General features: G+C 42.7%; 1 protein-coding gene across 1 annotated transcript in view; it reads left to right on the top strand.

Moving 5' to 3' along the window:
* Positions 1-236: 236 nt before the first annotated feature.
* RANBP9 (RAN binding protein 9) overlaps positions 237-23822 on the top strand; it is an 88621-nt gene continuing 65035 nt past the window's right edge. Inside the window, 3 exon segments of the mRNA XM_044259249.1 lie at positions 237-502; positions 504-846; positions 14309-14420. Coding sequence (XP_044115184.1) covers positions 260-502; positions 504-846; positions 14309-14420 — 698 coding nt within the window. The 5' untranslated portion in view covers positions 237-259.

The following is a 23822-nucleotide window of genomic DNA, read 5'->3' as shown; positions in this document are numbered from 1 at the left end:
GCCCTCGGCGCCTCGTCCCGGGCCCGCGCCCGCACCCCGGCCAACGTTCTCTCGGGGCCTCTCCCGGCCCGCCGCCCGCTTCCCCCTGTCTCCGAGCCCCCCAACCGTCGCGCTCTCCCTCGGCGCGCGGCCCGCCGCCTGCTTCCGGGGCGGGCGGACTGGGCGCCTGGTGCCGGCGGCCGCAGCGACAGCGCCCCCGGGAAGCAGAGGAGGAAGGAGAGAAGAGGTGGAGGTGGCCGCAGGCTGAGTCGCGGCCGGGATGTCCGGGCAGCAGCCGCCGCCGCCGCCGCCGCCGCAACAACAACAGCAGCAGCAGCAGCAGCTGCCGCCGCCACCGCCGGCGGCCGTGGCCCCCGTCTCCGGAATCGTCCTGCCGGCGCCCCCGGCCGTCAGCGCCGGCTCCTCTCCGGCCGGCTCGCCCGGCGGCGGCGCGGGCGGCGGCGGCGGCTTGGGGGCCGCGGCGGCCGCCCTGCTCCTCCACCCGCCGCCGCCGCCGCCGCCACCCCGCCACCGCGGCCCCGCCGCCGCCGCCCCCGCCACCCCCGCCGCCCGCCTCGGCGGCCGCCCCCGCCACCGCACCCCCAGCGCCCCCGGGCCTCGCCGCGGGCCCCGGCCCGGCCGGGGGCGGCCCGGCCGCAACCCTGGCGGCGGGCAGCAGCGCCGCGGCCCCCTTCCCGCACGGGGACTCGGCCCTGAACGAGCAGGAGAAGGAGCTGCAGCGGCGGCTGAAGCGCCTCTACCCGGCCGTGGACGAGCAGGAGACGCCGCTGCCGCGGTCCTGGAGCCCGAAGGACAAGTTCAGCTACATCGGCCTCTCTCAGAACAACCTGCGGGTGCACTACAAAGGTACTGGGCGTGTGTCGTGCGGTGGGAGTGGGGCCACTGACCCGACGTGTCCCGCCGCCGCCGACTCTCGACCCGCCCCCGACCCCCTCCCGCCCGGGGCCGGGTGCCCTCCGAGGTGACTCGCCGCCCGTTCCGCTGCTGCGAGGGTGGGACCGGGGTCGCGGGGACAGGGGCCAGGTTCTTGGGGAAGGCAGGTGAGTAGAATGCCCCTAGGTGTAATGGAGCTGGTAATCCCTAGGCCAGGAGGAGGACACCTTGAGGGAATCCAGGATGACAGGACATAACTCGCTTTCTGATTTCCCCTGAAGATAAATCTTAGGGCTCGGATAGAGGAATCTATGGATCCGGAGTTGGGTTACATTGTTCTCCAGGTGGCTGTGGGTCAGGCGTTCTCTTCTTACGTAGGGGGAACAGAGGCACGATTCTGAGGTATGATTTCTAATTAAGGGAGAGCAGGGATATATAGGGGGAGGGGTAATCAGTGGAGGATTTTGTCCAAAATCAGGCCAGAGATTGTCTGGGGGGACAAAAGGACAAGGGCCCCAAGTTTGGCATCAGTGTTTCTTACTCAGAGCAACTGGGAGGAAAAGAGGTGAACCTCAGAAGTAGGTGTTTTTTTTAGGGGAGCAGACACCTACCACTGCTATTGGAAATGCCCTGTATTTACGTGCTGGTGTTGTATGAAGTCTGATTGGAAAGGGGTATCTTAAAATGTTACGGAGCATTTTAAAGAAAATTGGCTTATGTTTTACACCTGCAGTTAAAAACAAAAACAAAAAGCAGCCTTAGGCTTGTGTTTGTTCCCCCTCCTCCCTCATCTACCTCTCCTCTGTTAAAACAAAGCTTTAAACAGATGAGTTTTATATACAATTATAAATTGCTTTGAGAATTTTTGAAATGTAGCCCAAAATAATAGCATGTGTCAAGTTTACTTGTCTGGGAGAAAACAAAATCAGTCTGCTGTATCAGTCTGTCTGGAACCAAATCCAGTTTTTAGGCCCCGAACCTAAAGCAGGAGCTTTTATATTCAAAGCAGCCTCCTTTTGATTGGCTACAAAGGAAGGGTCTTAATCAGATCCTAGTGACAGGGATGTTGAGGATGTAAACAGTTCTTGTGGTTAAATTCTTAAAGCATGCAAGACTAAAATATGAGAAGAACCTTGATAAATAAGTGCTATTTAATTATAAAGGCGAATGGCGACAATCTACCAAATGATTTGGCTGGAAAGAATCACGCACAAAAATAGGCCTTGTGGAATATTCCTTCTTTTTAGCCATAGATCCAGAGGAGTACTTTCAGTTTTAAATATTTTGTTTCTTAATCTAAATGGTCTAAAATGACCTTTGTTTTCTCTTAAGTTAGGACATTTTGTTAAGACTCTGTGGAGGCTGTTATTTGATTTTGTGTTCCAATTTGTGTGAACAGTGCTGTGCTATGAAGTGTTTACTTCTTATCTGGCTACCGGAAGGCTTTTTGTTAGACTTGACGAAACTTTATCTTAAATTTATGGTCGATGGTTAATAATAAGCTTATAAAACCAGAGGCAAAAGGTATGGAAATTTTTTGAACAAAGAATTCTAGCTTTGCGGAGTCCTGCAGTCATCTGTGATTTTAGGCGTGTTACAGGACGGGGCCTCAGTTTCTTCCTCTGAGACATGAGAGAGTTGAGCTGGATGGTAAGGAAATTTCCAGCTCTGAATTTTCGTGAGATCTCGGTTTTGTGATGAGGTTTTTTTTTTTTTTTTTCTTTTTTCCTTAGCACTGTAACATGCTTTGATTAGTTTTATTAACTCCTTTTACATAAAATTATGATTTGGATCAGAGAAAAGTTCATGCTTATGAGGAATTGGTTGGAGTTTGGAGTATTTATGACACTGCTGCCTCCCATTATTTTTCCTGTTGGCCTCTTTATTACTTTTTGTTGTGTAATACTAAGATTCACTTTCTGGAAACTTCACTGCTTTATAAACATGAAGCATTACTTCTGGAAGAACAGATTTTGTTATCTTTTTTCTTTCCCTTTCTTCATCTATCCTTTTGTCTCTCCCTTCCCCCTTGTCACAAACACTTTCTCCCCCCCCCACTGTCTCTTCCTCTTGTCTTGTTATTTTAATGTGTGTGGGTTTTTTTTTTTTTTTTTTTCCTGTTGTCGTTCTGTGTGCCTTCTGAGTGGACCACACCAAAGTACTGGGCAACTCTGTCCCAGTAATAGGGGAAGGGAGCAAAGGGGAAGTGTCACAGGTAGTGGAGAATAAAACTTTGAAGTCATAAAATAAAAGTGAATTTTAACATTTCATAGTGCCACTTTGATTTTTACCTCAGCATTTTCAGACATTTTTAACATTAAAACTACTGTTCATAAGATGTTTTTGCATGTTACAGAGTTTGAAAAGATTGATAATTATTTCCCATAATGGTAAGGATTGTTCTTACCTTTGAAATAGAAGTATCTTGGTTTCTTTTGCTCTGAACATGCTCGGTTTTTAAAGATGTTATTCTTCTAAGTTGGAATTGCTGTTTTGGGAAGCCATATGGTTCCTTAAATGATTCGAAGGGATTAATGTTAAACAATGCCAGACATGCAGTCAGAGTTGATTGGATTGCAGAGGAAGAGCAGGGTGTGTATACTATATGTTAAAAATTTTAAGACGACCTTTTGCTTAGCAGTCACACACCAACTGTTGAACTCAGGCATAGCCCCCTTTTTTTTTTGAAAATTGTCAGCTTCGAATAAGTACAAATGCGACAAGTTTAGACTTAGTTATAATGAGGACTTTATTCCATCTTAAAGCATTTTAATGCATATGACCATAGATTCAATTAGTCCTAAATGTTTCAGTTACAGATTGCATTTTTCTATTTGTGAAGTTATCACATTTGGATACTTTACAAAGCTTTTTAATACACACAAACGTGTTAGCGGATTTGGACAAGATGGTGGAATTCTCATTTGAGATGTGAGAAAGTGGGAGCACCTGAGGGTTAGATTTTTTCCAGTCGCAAGTAAGCCAGGGTTGGAAACTAATTTTCACCAACTTTAAATTTAGTGCTCTTTCCTACCATAGAGTATTGCCTATTTCATTTTGTATTGAGTTTTAATTTTTGGTAATAGATAAGTCCAGGTGCCTTGATTCTACTGATTTAGGGCAGCTTACAGGAAACAAACAGAGAAGTGAAAGTTGGAAATGATAGGTAGCCATGAACTAGTGAATTGAACTTTTAATTGAAGCATTATTAATGGCATCTAACCAGATAGCTGACATTTCTTGTGCTCCCCACTCCCATCCCTTCCAGTATCACCAGTCGTCAGGCCTTTGATACTTCTTGAATCACTTACTGAATTTTTTGCACTTTATCTTAAGATTTAACAAATATCTTGACGATATTTGCTTGCCTACCAACACAAACGTTTTTTTAGGAATTATGGGGAACGATATAAAAAGGTTCCTTAAAATCAAGGAATTGAAAAACCAAACCGAACTTTTCCCTGCGATCTCTGCCAGTATTATGGGAAATTTATCTCCAAAAATGGTAGTTGGTAGTTGCAAGAATTACGTAAATCTAATAATCACATTTATGGAAAAGTAGTGGTGATGATAATTCATGGAGCTGTTGCTGTAGGGCACGTAGTCTGCTGGACAGTTTGTGTACATGCCTTGCTCTCCATGTATTTATTCGACAAGCTTTTAGTGAATGTTTACTTTGTGCCAGGTTCTGGCCATGCAAAGGTGATAAGATACTATCTTTGAATTCAGAGAGTTGAAAGCAGGTAAAACATACAGGCGTAGTGAGGAAGAGTCTGAGCAGTCCTGTGGAAGACAGGAGGAGCATCGACCCCTGGCTGATGCTGGAAGTGATGAAGTTGGTGAGTCAGGGCCAGCTTTTGGGAGAGCTGAGGCCAGCGTTGGGCCCGCAAGATGAGGAGGATGTAGGAGAGGAGGGAGGGGCTAGGCATTACATGTGAAAATGCATAACTAAAAGCTTAAGAGGTGAGAACTACTGTATATGTTTGGATCTATAAGCAGTTTGGGAGTGTTGGAATTTAAGAGTGTGTGACAAGTAGCAGCTGGGAAAGATTGAGAGAGGCCTTCGGAATAGTTTATCGAGCTTAGATCTTATTCTGTAGGACAGGAGGAATCATCAAAGGATTTTAAATAGGAAGTGACTGGTTCATATTTTCATTTTTGTCATATTATACAACTAACTGGAAGATGGATTTAAGGAGTACAAGGCTGAAACTAGCAAACTCATTGAGAAGTCTCTGTGGGAAATAAGGACCTGAACCCGCGCAGTGGTGGGGTGGAGCAGAGCAGACGTATTTGTGATGTTTTCAAGTGACACTGATAGAAGTTGATGGAACGGTGGAGAGAGAAATCAAGGATGACATTTGCGTTTCTAGCTCTGTGAGTTTCTTGCAGTGAACCGGGAATCAAATAATAATTGCAAGGAAGTATTACAGTGTATTTGGAGATGTGTAGGAATGGGAATCTCAGCCATATGACCTGACTTCACGGAAACCAGAAGAACCCAGAGAAGCCTTCCAGAAGGAACAGGAACGGATCTCTTGGAGTTAGGTGGCCCCAAGTATTGCAGCGGCTGGAGTTCATGACTTTCACTTTATTCTAGTGCTGAAGTGACTCCGCTGTAGTTTCTGGTTGTTTAATTCTCTTTTCCCTCCTGACTGGTTTATCCTTTTCCTTCCTATTCCAGATTCCTGAGGGACTGAACAGATGGGATAAGCTAATTGCCATCATTCTTAGTTGGGCAGAGCTTTTCATTACATGCTGTGGTGTTGGACTGGTGGCCTTGGTGGCGGCTGTTAACCTGTGTTGATCAGCTTTAGGGTTGTTACGGGTAGTTATGAAATACAGAGTGCCCTTCTGGCACAAGGAGAGTCTGGGCTCTGCTTCTTCCGGTAGGGGTAACCTGTGAGGCCGTTTGTTGTAGGAAGGGTGGGCACATACCATAATTGCCCTGCGTGTGGGGAGGGGTCTAGGTCATGACTGATTTGGGAGTTACCTCTAGGTGGTGGCTGAAACTCAGGGAGAGGGTATGAGAGAGAGAGAGTAGGTAAAGTGAGAAGAGCCGTGGGCCACAGATGGAGCCCTGAGCTGAGTGAGGCCAGCATTAAAACTGGGGAGAGTCCAAGAAGCACTCGTTAAGAGGTACCTGGACAGCGGAAGAGTGTGGTGTCACAGAAGCTGAGCAGAGTATCAGAAATGAGGAAGTGACATTTCGTGTCAAATGCAACAGATCGGTTTAGTGAGCCGAGCAGAGAAATTTTTCCACTGGATTTGGAAATTAGAGCATTGTGACCTTAGAAGAGCAGTCTGAATTTAGTGATGGGGCAAAGATCAGAGTCAGTAGTGGAGATCGAGCAGAGGGGATAGCGAATACAGATTAGTCTTGAGAAATAGAGGCGGAGGGAGACCTCACGAGGATGAAGGTTAAGGCCGGATTGTTGTTGTTGTTGGTTTAAATGGGTGATAGTGGAATTAGGTTGTGCCTGGTGATTACTTTCTAGTGTCAGCAAAGACGATGAAGATCCACAGAATCAAAATTATCCATAAAAACCCCTTTGGAAAGTACTGTGTTAGAAGCTGTTGTATCATTTCTAAGTAAGTCTCGTTTTAGCTCAGCGGTGTGGGTGAAACTGAAGTGACATTAAGTTGGATGAGTGTCGTGTTCGTCTGATGCACAGAGTCCCAGTGAATGTGTCCAGAATTTAACATAGCTTCTGGCAAATAAAATTAATAGTAGTAGTACTTGCTTTCGTTACCTTAACGTTCCAAAAAAAACAAAGGTTAATTATGCTCACTACGAAGCCCAGTGCATTATTGACTGTGGTTTATAGCACCAAGGCATGTAGGATTTTGTGGAAAGTGGCTATTTTGGGGACACTGCCGGTACAGATTGAGAGATGGAGGGGGAAGAAAGTGAAGAAGGGAAGGGTGAAGAAAAGCTTAGGAGGCCGACAGTGCTGGCTTGGAGGGCGGAGAGCCGTTCTGGAGCACAGGGCAGTCCTGAAGAAGAGCGGAGGACACATGACTCCTCTGGAGCTAGGGGAAGAGGTGAAGATGCGTGTGGACACTGACCGCTTTGTAATAGGAGAGTGAGGAGTGGACCAGGGCCGTAGACAGCAGCGGAGTCCCGTTATGTGATAAAGTCGGTGTGGCCGTGTGCTCACTTATCCGAGTTCGGGACTAAAGCTTCGCGTGAGTGATGAGAACGTGTAGCCATCCCCCATGGAGGGGAATGGGGCAGTAGCCAACGAGAGGTTTCTCAGTGTGCTGTTGACAGCACTGGGAGAGCCCAGCCGAGAACAGTGGTTCACAGTGGTGGCTGTTGCAAGACTTGGATTTTGTTTGGGAGAGGGCAGCCGCCCAGGCCAAGAGTCGGGAAGGCGGAGTCTACTATTGCTCTAAGGCTGTGGTTTTGCTGCCTGCCTGTGGTGGGAGCCTAGGCATGTGAGAGAAGTATCAAGGATGTTTCAGAGCTCTTAAGTGATCACCATGTACCCTCTACTGGAAGAGGAAAACGGGAAGAGGGGAAAAAGGGTTCAGGGAATGGGAGTTCTCTTGATGTTCAAGAGGAAGTGTGGAAGCGAAGTGTTTAGAAAGGGGAGAGGATAGGAAGTGGTGTCCTAGAGGAAGATACAGGCACTTCAGCTCCAATGCCAAAAATGTGTTCCTGGGAAAATGAACTCCTACATGTTCCACAGAATTGGGCGCCAAAAGTAATGGGTCTTACGGGAAAAATGAGGTTCAGTTTGCGCTGGCATTTGTGGCCAGCATCCCAGGCTGCTGATCCTTTAGAGCCTTAAGTCCTGGCCTTGGGCTTCCTTCTTAGAGATGTAAGTGCTTGACAGCTGTTTAATCAGAAATAAATATCTGATTCAGGGTTTACACCCCCCCCCCCCCCCCCCCCCCCCCGCTTCAGACAAAGAGGAAAGGAAGACAGACTTCAGCTGTTAGAATGGCTAAAGCCCGATGAAAACCTGACAAGGCCCGTTGCTGGCGCGCGGCCGGTGGGAGCTCGAGGTGATGCGGCTGCTCTGGAAGGTGGTTCGGCAGTTTTTGACAAAAGCTAAACATACCTTTACCAGCGGCTGAGCTCCTACCGGGCTGATGTGAAAACTTAGGCCCACAGGAAATCCCGCATGTGGATGTCCATAGCGACTTCTCTCATCATTACCCCAAATAAGCAGCAGCCTCAGGTCCTTGAGTAGGTGAATGGATGAGCTGTGATATATCCATACAATAGAGTGTTATTCAGCGATATAAGGAAATGAGCTGTCTGTCCCTGCAAAGACACCTGTGGATCTCCAGGGCATGTATTGCTTAGTGAAAGAAGACAGTCTGAAAAGATTATATACTGTATCATTTCAGTTACCTGATATTCTGGAAAAGGCGAAACGATAGAGATGGTAAAAAAGAGTGATTGTCAGGGGCTTAGGGGAGGGATAGGCAGTGCACAGGGGATTTTTAGGGCAGTGGAAGTATTTTGTATGATGCTCTGCTAGTGGATGCATCACACCATGTATTTATTTAAGATTTTATTTATTTATTTGACATAGAGAGAGATCACAAGTAGGCAGAGAGGCAGGCAGAGAGGGAGGGAAGCAGACTCTCCGCTGAGCAGAGAGCCCGATGCGGGGCTCGATCCCAGAACCCTGGGATCATGACCTGAGCTGAAGGCAGAGGCCTTAACCCACCGAGCCACCAAGGCGCCCCATCACACCATATATTTAAAACCCATGGAAGTTTTCAGCCATATAGAGTGAACTTTAATGTATGTAAATTAAAAAAGTTATTTGGGGGGGCAAATCCCAGGATAAAATGCAGAATGTGATAAAACCGTCTGTATTTCAAATATAAGAAACAGCATCAGAGAAGAGGGGGAAGAGTGCCGACACAGGTAACTTTGGAAATCAGTAGTCTGTAAAACTAAAAGTAAGAGAAACCAAACTTACTGATAAAGTTGTATCCCATGGGGATATGAATTAACAATTCAGATGCTGTTACTATACATGTATACTGGAATCAAACAATTAAATGGATGGTGGGTGGTGGGAGCTAAGTTTCTTATCACTGGGGTGGAATTTTATAGGTAAGCAGAGAGAGAATGTTGGAATGATCGGTGTGGTAATAAAGTTGGAGACCTTAGTGGGAACCTCATGTCTGGTTTAATATAAACATGGACGGTTACGTGTAGAAATGTAGGCACACACACACAGGGGTTTAGTACACATACATATATTTCCTCGCTCTTATCAGTGAGAAAGCCCAGAAGCAGTGACACCCCAGTAACAAGGAGCATGCAGATGTTGGAGAAATGGATGATTACAGAAATGGCCGATTCTAGGACTGGGGCAGGAAGCATGCACGATGAGCCTGCAGGGTCTTCTGGGGCCTGAAAGTAGCAAACAAAGAAAAACCATAATACAGGTATGTCAGAGGAGCCAAATGAAAAAGTTCCCAGTGGCTAATTAGAGCAGCAAAGTAAAGTAATAATGAGTTCTAACACAAAGTAGAAAGTAAATATGCAAGAGATAGTCCATGCTGATAAAAACAAAGAGGAGATATCTTAGTACTTTTTGATCAGTATTGGGCTTGAATTTTCCCCGGATGGCTTAATACAGTGGCAGGTGTAGCAGTTCCTGAAGGCCCTGAACTTTGGACACTAGGAATGCACTTGCGGAGGTGCCCCAGGTTTTTGACTTAGGGTTTTTTTGTATGTTGCTAGGTTTTTCTCTTCACTTCGTTGGTGTACTGGGAAAAGCTGTGTTAGGAACTAAATGACTTCTTTATTATGCTGACGTCATTCCTGTATTTATCAAGTACATGTGAGCTAATTTGTATTCAAGAAATGTTTTTTGTAGCAGAACAGATTTCATTAGAATTTACTCTTTCGGAGGTGGAGTAGTTGCAGGTGATGTCAGAGTCCAGAGTGTGGCTTCAGGAAGGAATGATTAGAGTAGGAAGTCAGTGGGAGTAAAGAGGTCCAGGAATTGAAATGTGAGCAGTAAGATAATCACAAATAATTGGGAAGTGTGGTAATGTTGTATGGGACAGATACGTATTGCTGTGAGGGCATATAAAAAGGAGGCTGAACAAGTCAGAGAGGTTAGAGCAAGAGTCAGTGAGGAAGGAAAACGTGAGCTAAGAGCAAATGGATGAGCAGGACATAACCAGGTAAGGAGGAAGGGTATAGCACTTTCCAGTTTGGTGTGGGGAAGAGTTGGGGCAAAGACCATGGTCAGGCCAGTGTGGCAGGTTCAGGAAAGTGGTGGAAAGTACTGACGACCCGATCAGCAGGGTTTTCCTTGGCTGAATGGGAGTCTGTTAAGGAATTTTAGTTGTATGGGGGAATAGAGGTACAAGGAAGACTGAGTTAGATTTCCAGAAAGGTAGCTGGAACTCTATATTGGAGAGTGGAGGTGGGGGTTGGAGGTGAGCTTCATTCAAACCCTTTCCTTCCATTTACAAGGAATCGACAGGTTGTGAAATGAAAGAAGGGGTCTTGCTGGTCTTAGAGCTTTGAAGCAATAAATGTATTTTCTTTTTGAACTACATAGAAAATACTTAACATTGAAGACTTCGTAGTTTTAACAGTTTATACTTTGGTAGTGTGAGGTTGTTTTCTGGTTGTCACAGAATTCAAGGTGATAAGCTTCCTGCTGATGAACATTATTAAAAATAGGCCCTTCACTCTGACATTACTAGTCTTACCCAAGAGTATGAACGCTTTTAATCTGACATCTCAGCTTTTTCCTAGGTCTTTACATTCAAATTTAATTTAAAAATGAGACAAAGGTTTTAACCTTTTTGACATTTTTCCAGTGTCTAAGTAGAGCATAGTGAGTATAATAGAACCTTGAAGATTAAGGATTGTGTAGTTGTTGATAGTAATTTTTGCATGAGGGGAAAGTGTAGGGCAGTTTAATTCATGTATGGATTTAATGCATGATTTACTAATTCAGGGCAAGTTATATAACATCTGTAAGAGTTTTCTCTCTTTAAAATGAGGTTAATTTAAAAAAATAAAATGAGGTTAAAACCCATTTCACAGATGCTGAATGAGAAAAATCTATACAAAAGCACTTAATTCTTCGAGAGAGAGTTTACCCTCAAATATTAATTTTCTTTCTCTTTTCCCATACAAGTAGCAAGAATAGGAGATAGGAAAACAAGTGATGTGATCCCAGAATGCTCATTGTAACTGGGTCCTTCCTGTGGGTTCAGTTGCTCTGGATTGGACTTCTTGCATTAAAATCTCAGCACAAATCCTGGTTTGGAATTCCCACACAACATTATGACCTTGGACGAGTCTCTTCATCTTCCCTTAATTTCCTTTCCTTAATAATAAGTAGTACCGGGTGCCTGGGTGGCTCGTGGGTTAAGCCGCTGCCTTCGGCTCAGGTCATGATCTCAAGATCCTGGAATCGAGTCCCGCATCGGGCTCTCTGCTCAGCAGGGAGCCTGCTTCCCTCTCTCTCTCTGCCTGACTGTCTGCCTACTGTGATCTCTCTCTGTCAAATAAATAAATAAAATCTTTTAAAAAAAAAAAAAAGTACTACTTCTGAAGTTGTTTTGAGTGCTAAACAGGTGAACAAATATAGTACTTTTGGAGTAGTGCCTTTCACATAGCATAAATATATGTTAACTGTTATCATCATCATCATCATCATTGTTAAGAATACCTTAGGACTACTTTATCCCTAAAAGTTTTGGTCACTTCCCTTCCAGAAAAACCAAAACCAAAGTAAAAGCTAGTTGATTTAGGATTCCAGGGTTAATCAGGGTTTTCTTTATATATTTTTTTAACTGTCTAAAATTTTTAAATAAATTTAGTTTGCCCGACCATTTCCCAAGCAACTCAGTTATTTGAACACGTATTTTTTAAACTTTGTTTTTTATTTTTTATTTATTTTTAAAGATTTTATTAATTTATTTGACAGAGAGAGATCTCAAGTAGGCAGAGAGGCAGGCAGAGAGAGAGAGGAGGAAGCAGGCTCCCTGCTGAGCAGAGAGCCCGATGCGGGACTCGATCCCAGGACCCTGAGATCATGACCTGAGCCGAAGGCAGCGGCTTAACCCACTGAGCCACCCAGGCGCCCCTAAACTTTGTTTTTTAAAAGATGTTATTTATTTATTTATTTGACAGAGAGAGCAGAAGCAGGGGGAGCAGCAGGCAGAGGGAGAGGGAGAAGCAGGCTCTTTGCTGAGCAGGGAGCCCGATGCAGGACTCCATCCCAGGACTCTGGGATTTTGACTTGAGCCACCGAGGAGCCCCACATATTTACAGTTTAGATGTCTGATTTTAAGAAGGGACCTGTGTCATTCTGCAGATTTATGCTATTGTTTTTTTCTTCTGCTTAGCCCAGTGTAAATCGGTTACCTCCATATGTTAAAAGCAAGTGGGGGGGGAGCATCTGTATATTGCTACTCTTGTTTTTATCTTCCTAACCAACTTTATCACCTCTCAGTGGTCACCAGGCTGAGAACTTTTGCCCATAACCTATATACTTAAGACATCTGGGGACACAGGTTTTCATGGTAATAAAAGGGAGAGGCTGGGTTTATTCAGTTTCTTTTGGGCCATGTCAAAATGTGCTTATTTGCATTGCAAATGTAAACGTAACTGTTAAATGATATAATATGATGAAGTGTATGGGAAAGGAAGGTATCTCGTTGGTGTGTGATGGTTATTATAGAGCTAAGATAAAATTTTTGATTTAAAAGAAGGTATTTCGTTTTAAAACAATAGTGATAAATTTGAGAAGGGGAATTTTTCTGCCCATGAAGGTAATGTTATAGTATGACTAAAGGACTAATGACTTAAGTTTGTATTGGGCGAAGCAGATTTAACTGGAACAATGAATAATAGAGTGTTTTTTGTCATGGAATCATTTTGGGGATTGTGCAGACTTGTCTTACTCTGAGTGCTTTCTGACATGCTACTTCAACTTTTTTTCTTCTGCTGTGGTTTTAGGCATGTATTTTCTGTTGCTCACTTGATTTTTGTTCATATGCTAGCTTTCAGGCTAATTTGTTTCTTGGGTGAGGGACAGGGGAGGTGATTGTGAGCAAAGGAAATCCTTCAGGATCAGAATTGAAGAATAGCTATTTTAAAAAGGTTAAAAGCCATTGTCTTACAGATTTCCCTAAAGATTTCAGCAGCCGTAGGATGATGCATTCCTTTCTTTAAAAAGAGAGAAAGAATATACAGCTAGAGATTAGATATATTTCTTAGTAGGCTGTAATTGACCGAAGAAATTTGTTGAATCCGCCTTTTTTTTTTTTTAAGATTTTATTTATTTATTTATTTGACAGAGAGAGAGATCACAAGCAGGCAGAGAGGCAGGCAGAGAGAGGAGGAAGCAGGCTCCCTGCTGAGCAGAGAGCCCGATGCGGGCCTCCATCCCAGGTCCCTGAGATCATGACCTGAGCCGAAGGCAGTGGCTTAACCCACTGAGCACCCAGGCGCCCTTGAATCCGCCTTTGTGTAGAACTGATAAAAGTATGTCCAAGAACAGACTTAAGTTCTTTTTTTTTTTTTTTTTTTTTAAGATTTAAAAAAAAATTATTTAAGAGAGAGCATGAGTGGGATCCTGGGGGTGGGACTGAGGGAGAGGGACAAACAGACCAGCCTCCCCGCTGAGCAGGGAGCCTGATGCAGGGGCTCCGTCTCAGGACCCGCGATCGTGACCTGAGCTGAAGGCAGTTGCTTAACCAGACTGAGCCACCCAAACTTGAGAATTCTTAAAGTAAGAAAGCTGCTTTGCCAATTTAGTTAATTATATAAAATTTCACTTAAAGATATACCCATGATATAGATACTTCTGGTTTAAAAAATAGCCCATTTGGGGTGCCTGGGTGGCTCAGTGGGTTAAAGCCTCTCCCTTCGGCTCAGGTCATGATCCCAGAGTCCTGGGATCATGCCCTGCATTGGGCTCTCTGCTCAGCAGGGACCCTGCTTCCCTTCCTCTCTCTCTCTGCCTGCCTCTCTGCCCACTTGTGATCTCTGTCTGTCAAATAAATAAATAAAATCTTTTTTAAAAAAGGCCATTTGACAAAAGAATGTTTCTTGGAAATAATGTGAATTATAAGCATATTTGGATCTAATAAAATTAAGATCATACTTTCATCATGTTCTTCAAATGCATCCTTTTTCTCTTAAAAATATAGTCTACCCTGAAATACTAGTTTGGTAGGCTCAGTGTGTTCCGATTCTGAAAGTGTGTTCATCTAGTAATAGTGTCAAGAGTCCCATGACTAACCCTGGGCTACTTTGCATATTGCATTGTAATGACACATGTTTCACTGAGTCTTTATATGTACTGATAGGAGCAGAAATGTCTAGATACCATTCTAAAAACTGTATTAATTCCTGAATTGTTTTAGATTTTCATTGAATATCTCATTTGATTTTTTTCCCTTTCCTGTTTCCTATGTGCAGGTCATGGCAAAACCCCAAAAGACGCAGCATCTGTTCGCGCCACGCACCCAATTCCAGCAGCCTGTGGGATTTATTATTTTGAAGTAAAAATTGTTAGTAAGGGAAGAGATGGGTAAGTATACATTTTGGTGGGATAAATTGTTTGCTGTTCTTGGATAGTTATTTTTGTCTTGATTTATAATATTTATGCTATAATTGGAAAATGGGAGTCTCGGAGGTATTGGTAAAGTAGGATCTAAATGTCACAATGCAGCAAGTTGGATACAGTCCTGCTTTAATACTGGTTGAAGCTAATACTTGAGTTGGTGAAATAACCAAGTTTTTTGGTCTGCTTGTCCTTAAATTGGAGCACTGGAATTAAATAACAGAGGCAGTGACTCATTTTCCATGCTTTGTCTTACACTGCCCTTTTCTGAATTCTGCTGAGAACTTAAATCTTCTCAGAGCTAGTTAACCAAGGCCAAAAGGTGATTCATAGGTATTTCACAGGGGGTGGCACTTAGACTCTTGTGTTTAGATCAGGGAAGTATGTTTGTAAGCTCTCAGCTGGAGGGGATTCCCAGGGATTAGGATATGGTGTAAAAGCTTCCAGGTGAGAACTCCATGTAGATTGTGGAACCAGCTTATCTAGCATCGCTTTTCAACTTGGGATCAGTGTATGGTATGTGAGTGTACATCAGAATCGCTTACGGGACTACTAACAAAGATAGTAATGTGGGCCTTACCTTAAAAGTTCCTAAATCACTATTTTCAGAAGCAGAGCTTGGGTAAGATAGACATTCTTGAGTAAGCTTCACTGGGAATTTTGGTGCATATTTCTTTCTTTCTTTCTTTTTTTTTTTTTTACTACATCTATATCTTTGGTGCATATTTCTGATTAAGAATTGATTACCTGGAATCACTAACTCTATCCTACGGTATTTCCTGGTAACCTCATTGTGGTGTCAGAGGTCCTTTAAAGCATCCATAGAGTCATTAGGCCAGCTCCCAAGATAAACTTACTGGGTGAGTTGGCCCAGTTGAGTTAAGAGTTATTAAGTTGACCTGGATTTGAAGTGAATCATTTAACCTGTTAGTGCGTCTTCTGTGTTTAACTGAAAAAATAAGTATGTTTAGTAGATGATTCCTCTACTTTATTTGCTGAATATTTTCATCCTCAACAGTATGGAAAGTAGAAAGTGCAGCCTTGGAATTCATTGATGACTTTTTATGAACTGCCTCAGTTGTCCCAGGGTGATCAAGCCAAAGCTAAAATCAGAGAAGTCAAGGATAAAGTGGTCGAGAGACCCTAGATTGAAACAGGCACACGATTGTAACCATTTTTAACTCTACCGCTGCCTGTATACTCAGCCAGTTCTTCTTATACTTAAAATTATACCGTCAGCCTCATTCTGCTGATGTTGCTCCTGATTATTCCCAGGGTTCTCTTCACCTTTTCGTTCCACGTGTGTGTCTTTGCATGATCTTCACCTTACCTCTTCATGGCTGCAAACAGCCTGATGAGCTTCAAATCTAAAACTCCCTTCTCAGGTTTTTCCCTTGAGCTCTAGACGGATCTGTCTAACCCGATGTTTGCATTTGCCTGTCCCACAGGTATTGCAGTGTCGCTTGTTGTCTTTTTCTCAGCACCAGCTTGCTTAGTGGTTTCACTGTTGCTAGAAACTTGACAACTTCCTACCTCTTACTTTGTCCATCTCTATGGCCTGCACCTCAGATTTGCTAATTAATCCCCTAAATTACCTAGGTTCTTTGGTCTCCCAGTTGCTCCCTGTTATGCTCTTACTTACTTCACTCTGCAACTGTTATCATCCTTCTTTCAAACACAACTGACTTGTGTCTGTCCCTATCTTGAGATCATTTGGTACCCCTGTTGCTTTGAGGGTAAAATCCGAAACTTCTTAGCAGGGTCTTGCATGATGTGACTAACTCCTTTGTAACTTTTCAGTCTCATCTCTTCGTTGCCAAGATCTCTCATTCCTCTTTTTTCTCCCCATTTTAAAAAAAATTTTATTTATTTATTTGACAGAGATCACAAGTAGGCAGAGAGGCAGGCAGAGAGAGAGGGGGATGCAGGCTCCCCGCTGAGCAGAGAGCCCGATGCGGGGCTCAATCCCAGGACCCTGGGATCCTGACCTGAGCCGAAGGCAGAGGCTTAACCCACTGAGCCACTCAGGTGCCCCTCTCCCCATTTTTAAAATTAAATGATTTTTACATAGAGTAAAATGTATCATTTGTAGTGTGCAGATCTGTGGGTTTTGACAGATGTGCATATTCATGTAACCACCACAGTTAGTAAACAGTTGGTCTTTGAAGGATGCAGGTTTGATCTGCACAGATCTACTTTATATGCGGACTTTTTTTTTTTTATAACTACAGCACAGCCCTGGAAATATATTTTATGCGGACTTTTTTTTTTTATAACTACAGCACAGCCCTGGAAATATATTTTCTCTTCCTTGTGATTTTCTTAATAACATTTCCTTTTCTCTCGCTTTATTATAAGAATGCAGCATATAATACAATGTACAAAATACGCCTAACTGTTTACGGTCTGGTAGGGCTTCCAGTCACCATCGGCTATTAAATAGTTAAGTTTTGGGGACAGCAAAAGTTATATAGGATTTTCAGCTTGTGTGATGGCAGGTGTGGGGGGTGGGTGATCCGTGTCCCAGCACCACCCAGTTGTTTGAGGATCAGTGATCAAACAGTTCCATCACCCTCCGCAATTCGTCTCTACCCCTTTGTAGACGATTCTTCCGCATCTCTCAGTGATGACCATTGATTAGTCTTCTGTCTCTAGAGTTTTGCTGTTTCTAGAATGGCGTATAAATGGAATCATAGTATGCAGCCTTCTAATTTTGGCATCTTAGTGTAATACATCTGAGATTCATAGCTGTTGTTGCATATATCGGTAGATCAGTCCTTTTTATTGCTGATTGTATTGGCTGAGCCAACCACAGTGTGCTTACCCGCTCTTCTGTTGACGGACATCTGGGTGGTTTCCAGTTTTTGGCAATTAGGAATATAGCCACTATAAACATTTATGTACAGGTTTTTGTGTAAACTTGAGTTTTCATTTCAGTTGGATAAATATCTAGGAGTGGGATTGCTGGATCGTGTGTTAAATGCATTTTTAACTTCACGAGAAACTGCCAACTTGTTTTGCAGAGCGACTGTACTAGTTTGCATTCCCACCAGCCTCGTGTGAAAGTTCCTGTTGCTTTGCATCCTCTGTAGCGCTTGGTGTTGTCAGGCTTTTTAAAAAAAATTTTACCTCTCATTATAGGTATCTTAGTGGTTTCTTAACTGTGGTTTTAATTTACATTTCCTTAATAACGAATGATGTTAAAGAATCTTTAATTTTTATCTGCCCCCCCTTTTTAACAAACACAGTAATACCTTTATTTTGAATTATTTTTAAAGATTTTATTTATTTATTTGAGAGAGGGCATCAGCTGGGGCGGGGTGGGGGTGGTGCACAGAGCGGGATGGGGAAGCAGGCTCCCTGCTCAGCAGAGAGCCCGATGCAGGGCTCAATCCCAGGACCCTGAGATCATGACCTGAGCAGAAGGCAGAGGCCTAACCGACTGAGCCACCCAGGCACTCCTTTACTTTGGTTTTAAATTAATCATTTGTCAACAGCTGCAGAAGTGGCTTAAGAAGTGACCTACAGATATTAAATATACTGAATTGACAGCTGAATTGAATGGAATATTTTGTAGGGCACTTCTCATTTTGTCACTTACTCAGGTTAAATTCAAGGTCTTTATACTTCATCTCCTTCAAGAGTGGTGGAACCTCTAACTGGGGCATCCAGTTAATCTCCATTTCCACTTGGATGCCCGCTTAGACTTGAAGAAATAAGCCCCAGAAAATAGAAAGTAGGATGCTAAACAGAGTTGAATCAACATCAGATGATCCCAAAGACAGAGGTGGAACAAACTTTTTGGGTTAGAGCATACTCCCAAGGACCTGTTTCTAGTCAGAATCGGCTGTCGGTGGGGGGAGGGGGTGCATTCGGTAGAGCGCGCGCGTGCAGCGCGGTCAGCTCCTGTTTTACTTCTCTGTACGGGCTGGCTGGGTTTCTAGTTCTTGCCGTGGGCGCTTTCCTTCCTTCTTACATTCACCTTCCCCTGTCCCTTTGCCATTTGCCCCCTTAACGAATTAGCCCTAGTTTAGTTTAAAGATATCTTCTGGGTGGCACTTGTCCTCCCCCAAATAGGATTATGCCTTTCATATGCCTCCTTCACATGTTGGCCAGACTGTAATTATAATATCTGTGTGTTTCAGTTGTTTGCCTCCTGGTGGTCTAAACTGCAGACACAAGTATAAGGGACTATTTTATGTTTCTGTCACTCCAGTGCTGACTTGATAGCTAGCATTCATACAAGTGAATAAATGAATGAGAAACTGTACTTCCCTCCTATGTATTCTTGGAGAAAACTGTTGTATCTTTGGGCAGATCTTATTTATCCTTCTCATACACTTTTTGACTAAGTTCTAGGTCTAACCCCATGCTTTTGAAAGGGGAGCATGATTCATTTATGGAAGAAAAGCAAGTCATATTGCTAATTTGGGGCGAGTGACACCTTTTTGGAGATTTATTTAACTGTATCAAGAGAACTAAAACTGGGGGCGCCTGGGTGGCTCAGTGGGTTAAGCCGCTGCCTTCAGCTCAGGTCATGATCTCGGGGTCCTGGGATCGAGTCCCGCATCGGGCTCCCTGCTTGGCGGGGAGCCTGCTTCCTTCTCTCTCTCTCTCTGCCTGCATCTCTGCCTACTTGTGATCTTTGTCTGTCAAATAAATGAGTAAAATCTTTTAAAAAAAATTAAAAAAAAAAAAAGAGAGAGAACTAAAACTTCCTGCCTAAAATCCCAACTTCTTTGTAAAGAATGGACCAGAAAGAGGAGCTTTTAGTCACTTTTTCGTTGCAGTGGTAAGAGTGCTCATCTGAGAGTTTAATTATACTTAAGATTTAATTTTCTTCTAAACAGTGTGTTTGGGGCATCTGGGTGGCTCAGTGGTTAAGCATCTGATTTTGGCTTAGGTCATGATCCCAGGACCTTGGGAAGGAGCCTGCTGCTCCCTTTCCCACTCCCCCTGCTTGTGTTCCCTCTTTCACTGGGTCTTTCTCTGTCAAATAAATAAAATCTTTAAAATAAAAAACAACAGGAACAACAAAAAACAGTATGTTTATCCAGGATTAGAGCAGGCAAGTAAATATTTAGGTCCAAGAACTTGATCTAAGATGAATCGGTCAATGCAGCAAATTTCTTCGTGACATAGTAGGAGTTGATACCTCTTAATTTATCTGTGATGTGTGTTATTTCTGGGTCTGCGTTGGAAAATTAGGACTATGACTATGATAGTTGTTACTTGTACCTTATTGCCTAAGAAATAAGGCTTGAAGGAAGTTTCTTTAGTGAGTGAAAGAAATAATATATTTTGGGTTTTGCCTTGGATTTTCATTTAAACAAAACACATTTTTATGTATTCAGGAAAATAAGCTTATTTATTAGGACACAGGAGCCCAAGTTTTATAATTAATTTAAAAATAAATTTCTAATGCATTCCATTACAAAAGGTTAAATCATCTATCACCTTGTCTGCATAACTTTTTTTTAGGAGACATATTTAAAGGCTATATATTTGTGTATTCTTTGTTAATGATTGTTGACCATCAAGATGAATTTCTAAAAGCAATCTTGTCTCATGGATCTACTTACAGTGCAGAAATTTTGTTCAAGTTTTGAATTACACATACTAATATAGGCAGTGAAGATACAGTTAATTTTAAATGTGAGAGGCGATAAATTTTTTATTTGAATATTTTTAGAGTTATAATTTATTATGAGTATGCTACTTTTAGCTTTTCAAGCAAAATGTTGATGCCGCTCTGCCCCTGGTTCAGGAGGGACCAGCAAGAAATCCAGTCTCTGTGTTCGCTCCTAAATTCTGCTGACAATAAAGTACACTCTTCAGAGTGTTCCTTCTGTGCTTGCTGACTTTCTGGATTATTTGGTGGGGGAGTGGAAGAGAAATAAAGGCCTCTCTTCCCGTTTAGTTTTAAAAGGCTATAAAAGGTCTTTCCTTCTGGTTTCAACGGAAGATAAGCAGCAGATGGAAACAACAGTGAACAGAGGAATGGAAGAAATGAACAAAGGTGTCAAGTAAGCGACGTATTTATTAACTTAGCAAATACATATTGAACACGTATGATGTGTCAGGCATTGTCAGCAGCTGAGTATAAATATGAAATTATTTTATCCACCTGTTTCTTATCCATGCTTCTTAGTAGAGAACCTGCCACTTGGTCGAAACTCAGAAACTGCATCAAGTGAACTAAATGTGGGTTTTTGCCCGCAAGGAGTGTCAAGAAGCAGACTTAAATCACTCTCAGTTAAGACTTACACTTTAAGAAGTTTGGGTGTAATACCAAAAGACAACTTATTTGCAGAGAAGCAGAAGGGATTTTTGGTCTGTTCTGTTCACAACTGTATTCTCAGTGTACAGAGCAATGCTGGGCAAAAATCAGTGCTGGAGGAATCTGTTGACTGAGCAGAGGTAGGTAGGGATGATGTGTTTTCGTCTCTCTCGCGCCCAGCCCTGCGCCTTGTACGGAGTGCGTGTTAGGGGTTTGGTATCGATGCAGTGATTTGAATACTTCTTTTACCCACCTTTTGAAACGGGAACCAAAGATGATGGGAACTGTTTGTGGTGGTGAGCAAAGTGTTATTTAACTGAGTACCCAGCGAATATGGGAAAAGGGACCTAGAACTTTATCACCATTGTGTTTCTCAAATTATCCTTGTGTTGGTTATCTTCAGTGCAGTTAATCTCAAATCATCCTTACCCTGCCCCCTACTTCCATCAGTTATCTTGTACCCAGCAAACACACATGGATTTTAAGAACCTTTTTTGTAGTTAGGAAGTAATGCATTCTTAACGCCAAAGGAGGAGTCGGACAAAACCTGTGAAGCAGAAAAAAGCACAACTATTTTAAAAAGGATCTGCAGTCCTACCACCCATGATGGTTTGTGGTGTGTTCTCCAGGACATTCTTCTCTCTAGTCAAACAAATTTTAACATTACTTTAAGGAAAAAAATAGTCTTAAGATGTATTTGAATAATAAAATAATATTCTCACATGTGCCACTACCTATACTTTACCTTAGGATGAATTTGATGAAATATTCAGAGAGAAAATCTCTTTAATAATGTCATAAAAATACCCATAATCTTTCAATACAACTGTAAGACTGTATAGCTTTTGTCATAATGAGTATGTTTCTTGAAGTCCTTCATTTTACTTTTTCAGAACCAGAAAACCAGTTTGTAACCAGTCTGTGTTTATCTCAGATACACGGACTGCTTGCTCTTTGCTCACTGCTGGAATCATTTAGGCCAAATCGAGCATTTCAGAATAAGGAGAGATGGTCTTTAGGTCCTAGACCTTTTGACTCTTTGTCAGTCATCTGGCAATTTGCATAGATTTTTCAGGAGGAGTAGTTGAAATGTTTACAATGATTATAGAGAAGTAATTGTTCTTGGATAAAAGCACAGGCTGCTAAAAAGTTGAGCTTCTTCCTAGTGTTTCTCTCATTGTGATTTAGACAGTACAGATTCCTTTTTTTTTTTTTTCCCCGCTTTTTTAAGATTTATTTATTTGGGGGTGCCTGGGTGGTTCAGCAGGTTAAAGCCTCTGCCTTCGGCTCAGGTCATGATCCCAGGGTCCAGGGATCAAGCCCCGTATCGGGCTCTCTGCTTGGCAGGAAGCCTGTCCCTGCCACCCCGCCACGCCTACTTGTGATCTCTGTCAAATAAGTAAATAAAATCTTTTTTTTTTTTTTTCCCTAAGATTTTATTTGTTTATTTGACAGAGATCACAAGTAGACAGAGAGGCAAGCAGAGAGAGAGAGAGGGAGCAGGCTTCCCTGCTGAGCAGAGAGCCCGATGTGGGACTCGATCCCAGGACCCTGAGATCATGACCTGAGCCAAAGGCAGCGGCTTAGCCCACTGAGCCACCCAGGCGCCCAAAGTAAATAAAATCTTTAAAAAAAAAAAAAAAAGATTTATTTATTTGAGGAGCGAGTAGGGGGAGGGGCAGAGGGAGACAGAGAGAACCCTCAGGCTGACTCCTGGCTGAGCGTGGAGCTTCATGCGGAGCTGGATCCCAGGACACTGAGCTCATGACCTGAGCCTAAGGCAGCAGTTGGCTGCCCAGCCAGCCGAGCCCCCCTGCCCCGCCAGGTGCCCCGACCATGCAGATTCTAAGCAGTTTTCCTCTGCAACATCTCAGACATACAGAAGAGTTAACTTGGTCAACAGCCATATGCCCCAACATTTAGATTTTAGAGTCAGAATTTTGCTGTGTTGGCTTTATTACAAACAGGTCTGTCTATCAACCCATCTTCTTTTTAAATGCATTTCAAGGGAATTTGCAGAATTTTTAAATCAGTTTTACGTGAATTCTCTGGTTTTAGCCTTGTATCTTTTTTTTTTTTAATCTGAAGATGATTGTTCCTGATGTTACTGACATAATTTTTCATTTGTTTTGTAGTGGACATAACTACATCTAAGTTAAAATACTGATATTGTTACTAAAAAGAGTGTTGATTACTATATGATTTCTTTATAGGGTTTTTTTTTTTTTTTGGTCTGTAGAATATATCCTATTGGGGATTGATACTCAAAAACTGAGCTTTAAAGTCCCTTGAAGTAATTCTTTTGTGTTTCTACAACTAACTTGACATACTAGTTTCATTTATTTAAATTTCTTAGGTTTTTAGGGGTTTCTTTTTTTTTTTTCTTCTCTCTTTTTTCTTTCTGTTTTCTGTAATTATGTAAAACATTTAAACGTTTGCATTGGTCCAAAATTAAAGCCATACCAGGAGGTACTTCACAGAAGTTTTATTTTCTCCTGGTTGTCTTCCCCATTCCTGCAGGTAATTAATTTTTTTTTATTAGTTCTTGGTTTATCTTTCCATTATTTCTTTTGAAAATACATTTGACCCTTGAATAGTATGGGATACTAGGATGCTAAAATCCTCTGTGCAGCTGAAAATCTATGTATAATTTGGGGCTTTTTGTTTTATTTTTTGCCTAATGGAAAGTTGTTTTTTGCCTGGAAGGAATGTGCTGTTATGTTTGTAAGTTTGGAGTTGGCTGATCTTTTTTCTGATAGTTGACACACGGTGTGTGACTCTGTAGCTTGAGCCGTGCTCACCGTCAGTTTGGCTCCCGTCTGTCACCATCCAACACTGCTGCAGCATTATTGCCTGTATTCCCTATTTTGTGTCTTTCATCCCTGTGATGACTTCAGTCCATAACTGGAAGCCTGTGCCTCCCACTCCCCTTCATTCATCTGCCCGTCTCTCTACCCCTCTGCCCTCTGGCACCTATCAGGTATCTGTATTTATGGGTCTGTTTCTACTTGGTTGTTTGTTCATTTATTTGTTTTGTTTTGTTCAGATTCTGTGTATAAGTGAAATGGTATTTGTCTTTGGCTTTTTTA

This window comes from Neovison vison, chromosome 1, assembly GCF_020171115.1.
Source record: "Neovison vison isolate M4711 chromosome 1, ASM_NN_V1, whole genome shotgun sequence".
Lineage (NCBI taxonomy): Eukaryota > Metazoa > Chordata > Mammalia > Carnivora > Mustelidae > Neogale > Neogale vison.
The sequence above is the reverse complement of the archived record's forward strand: the minus strand, read 5'-3'. Positions and strand labels throughout refer to the sequence as shown.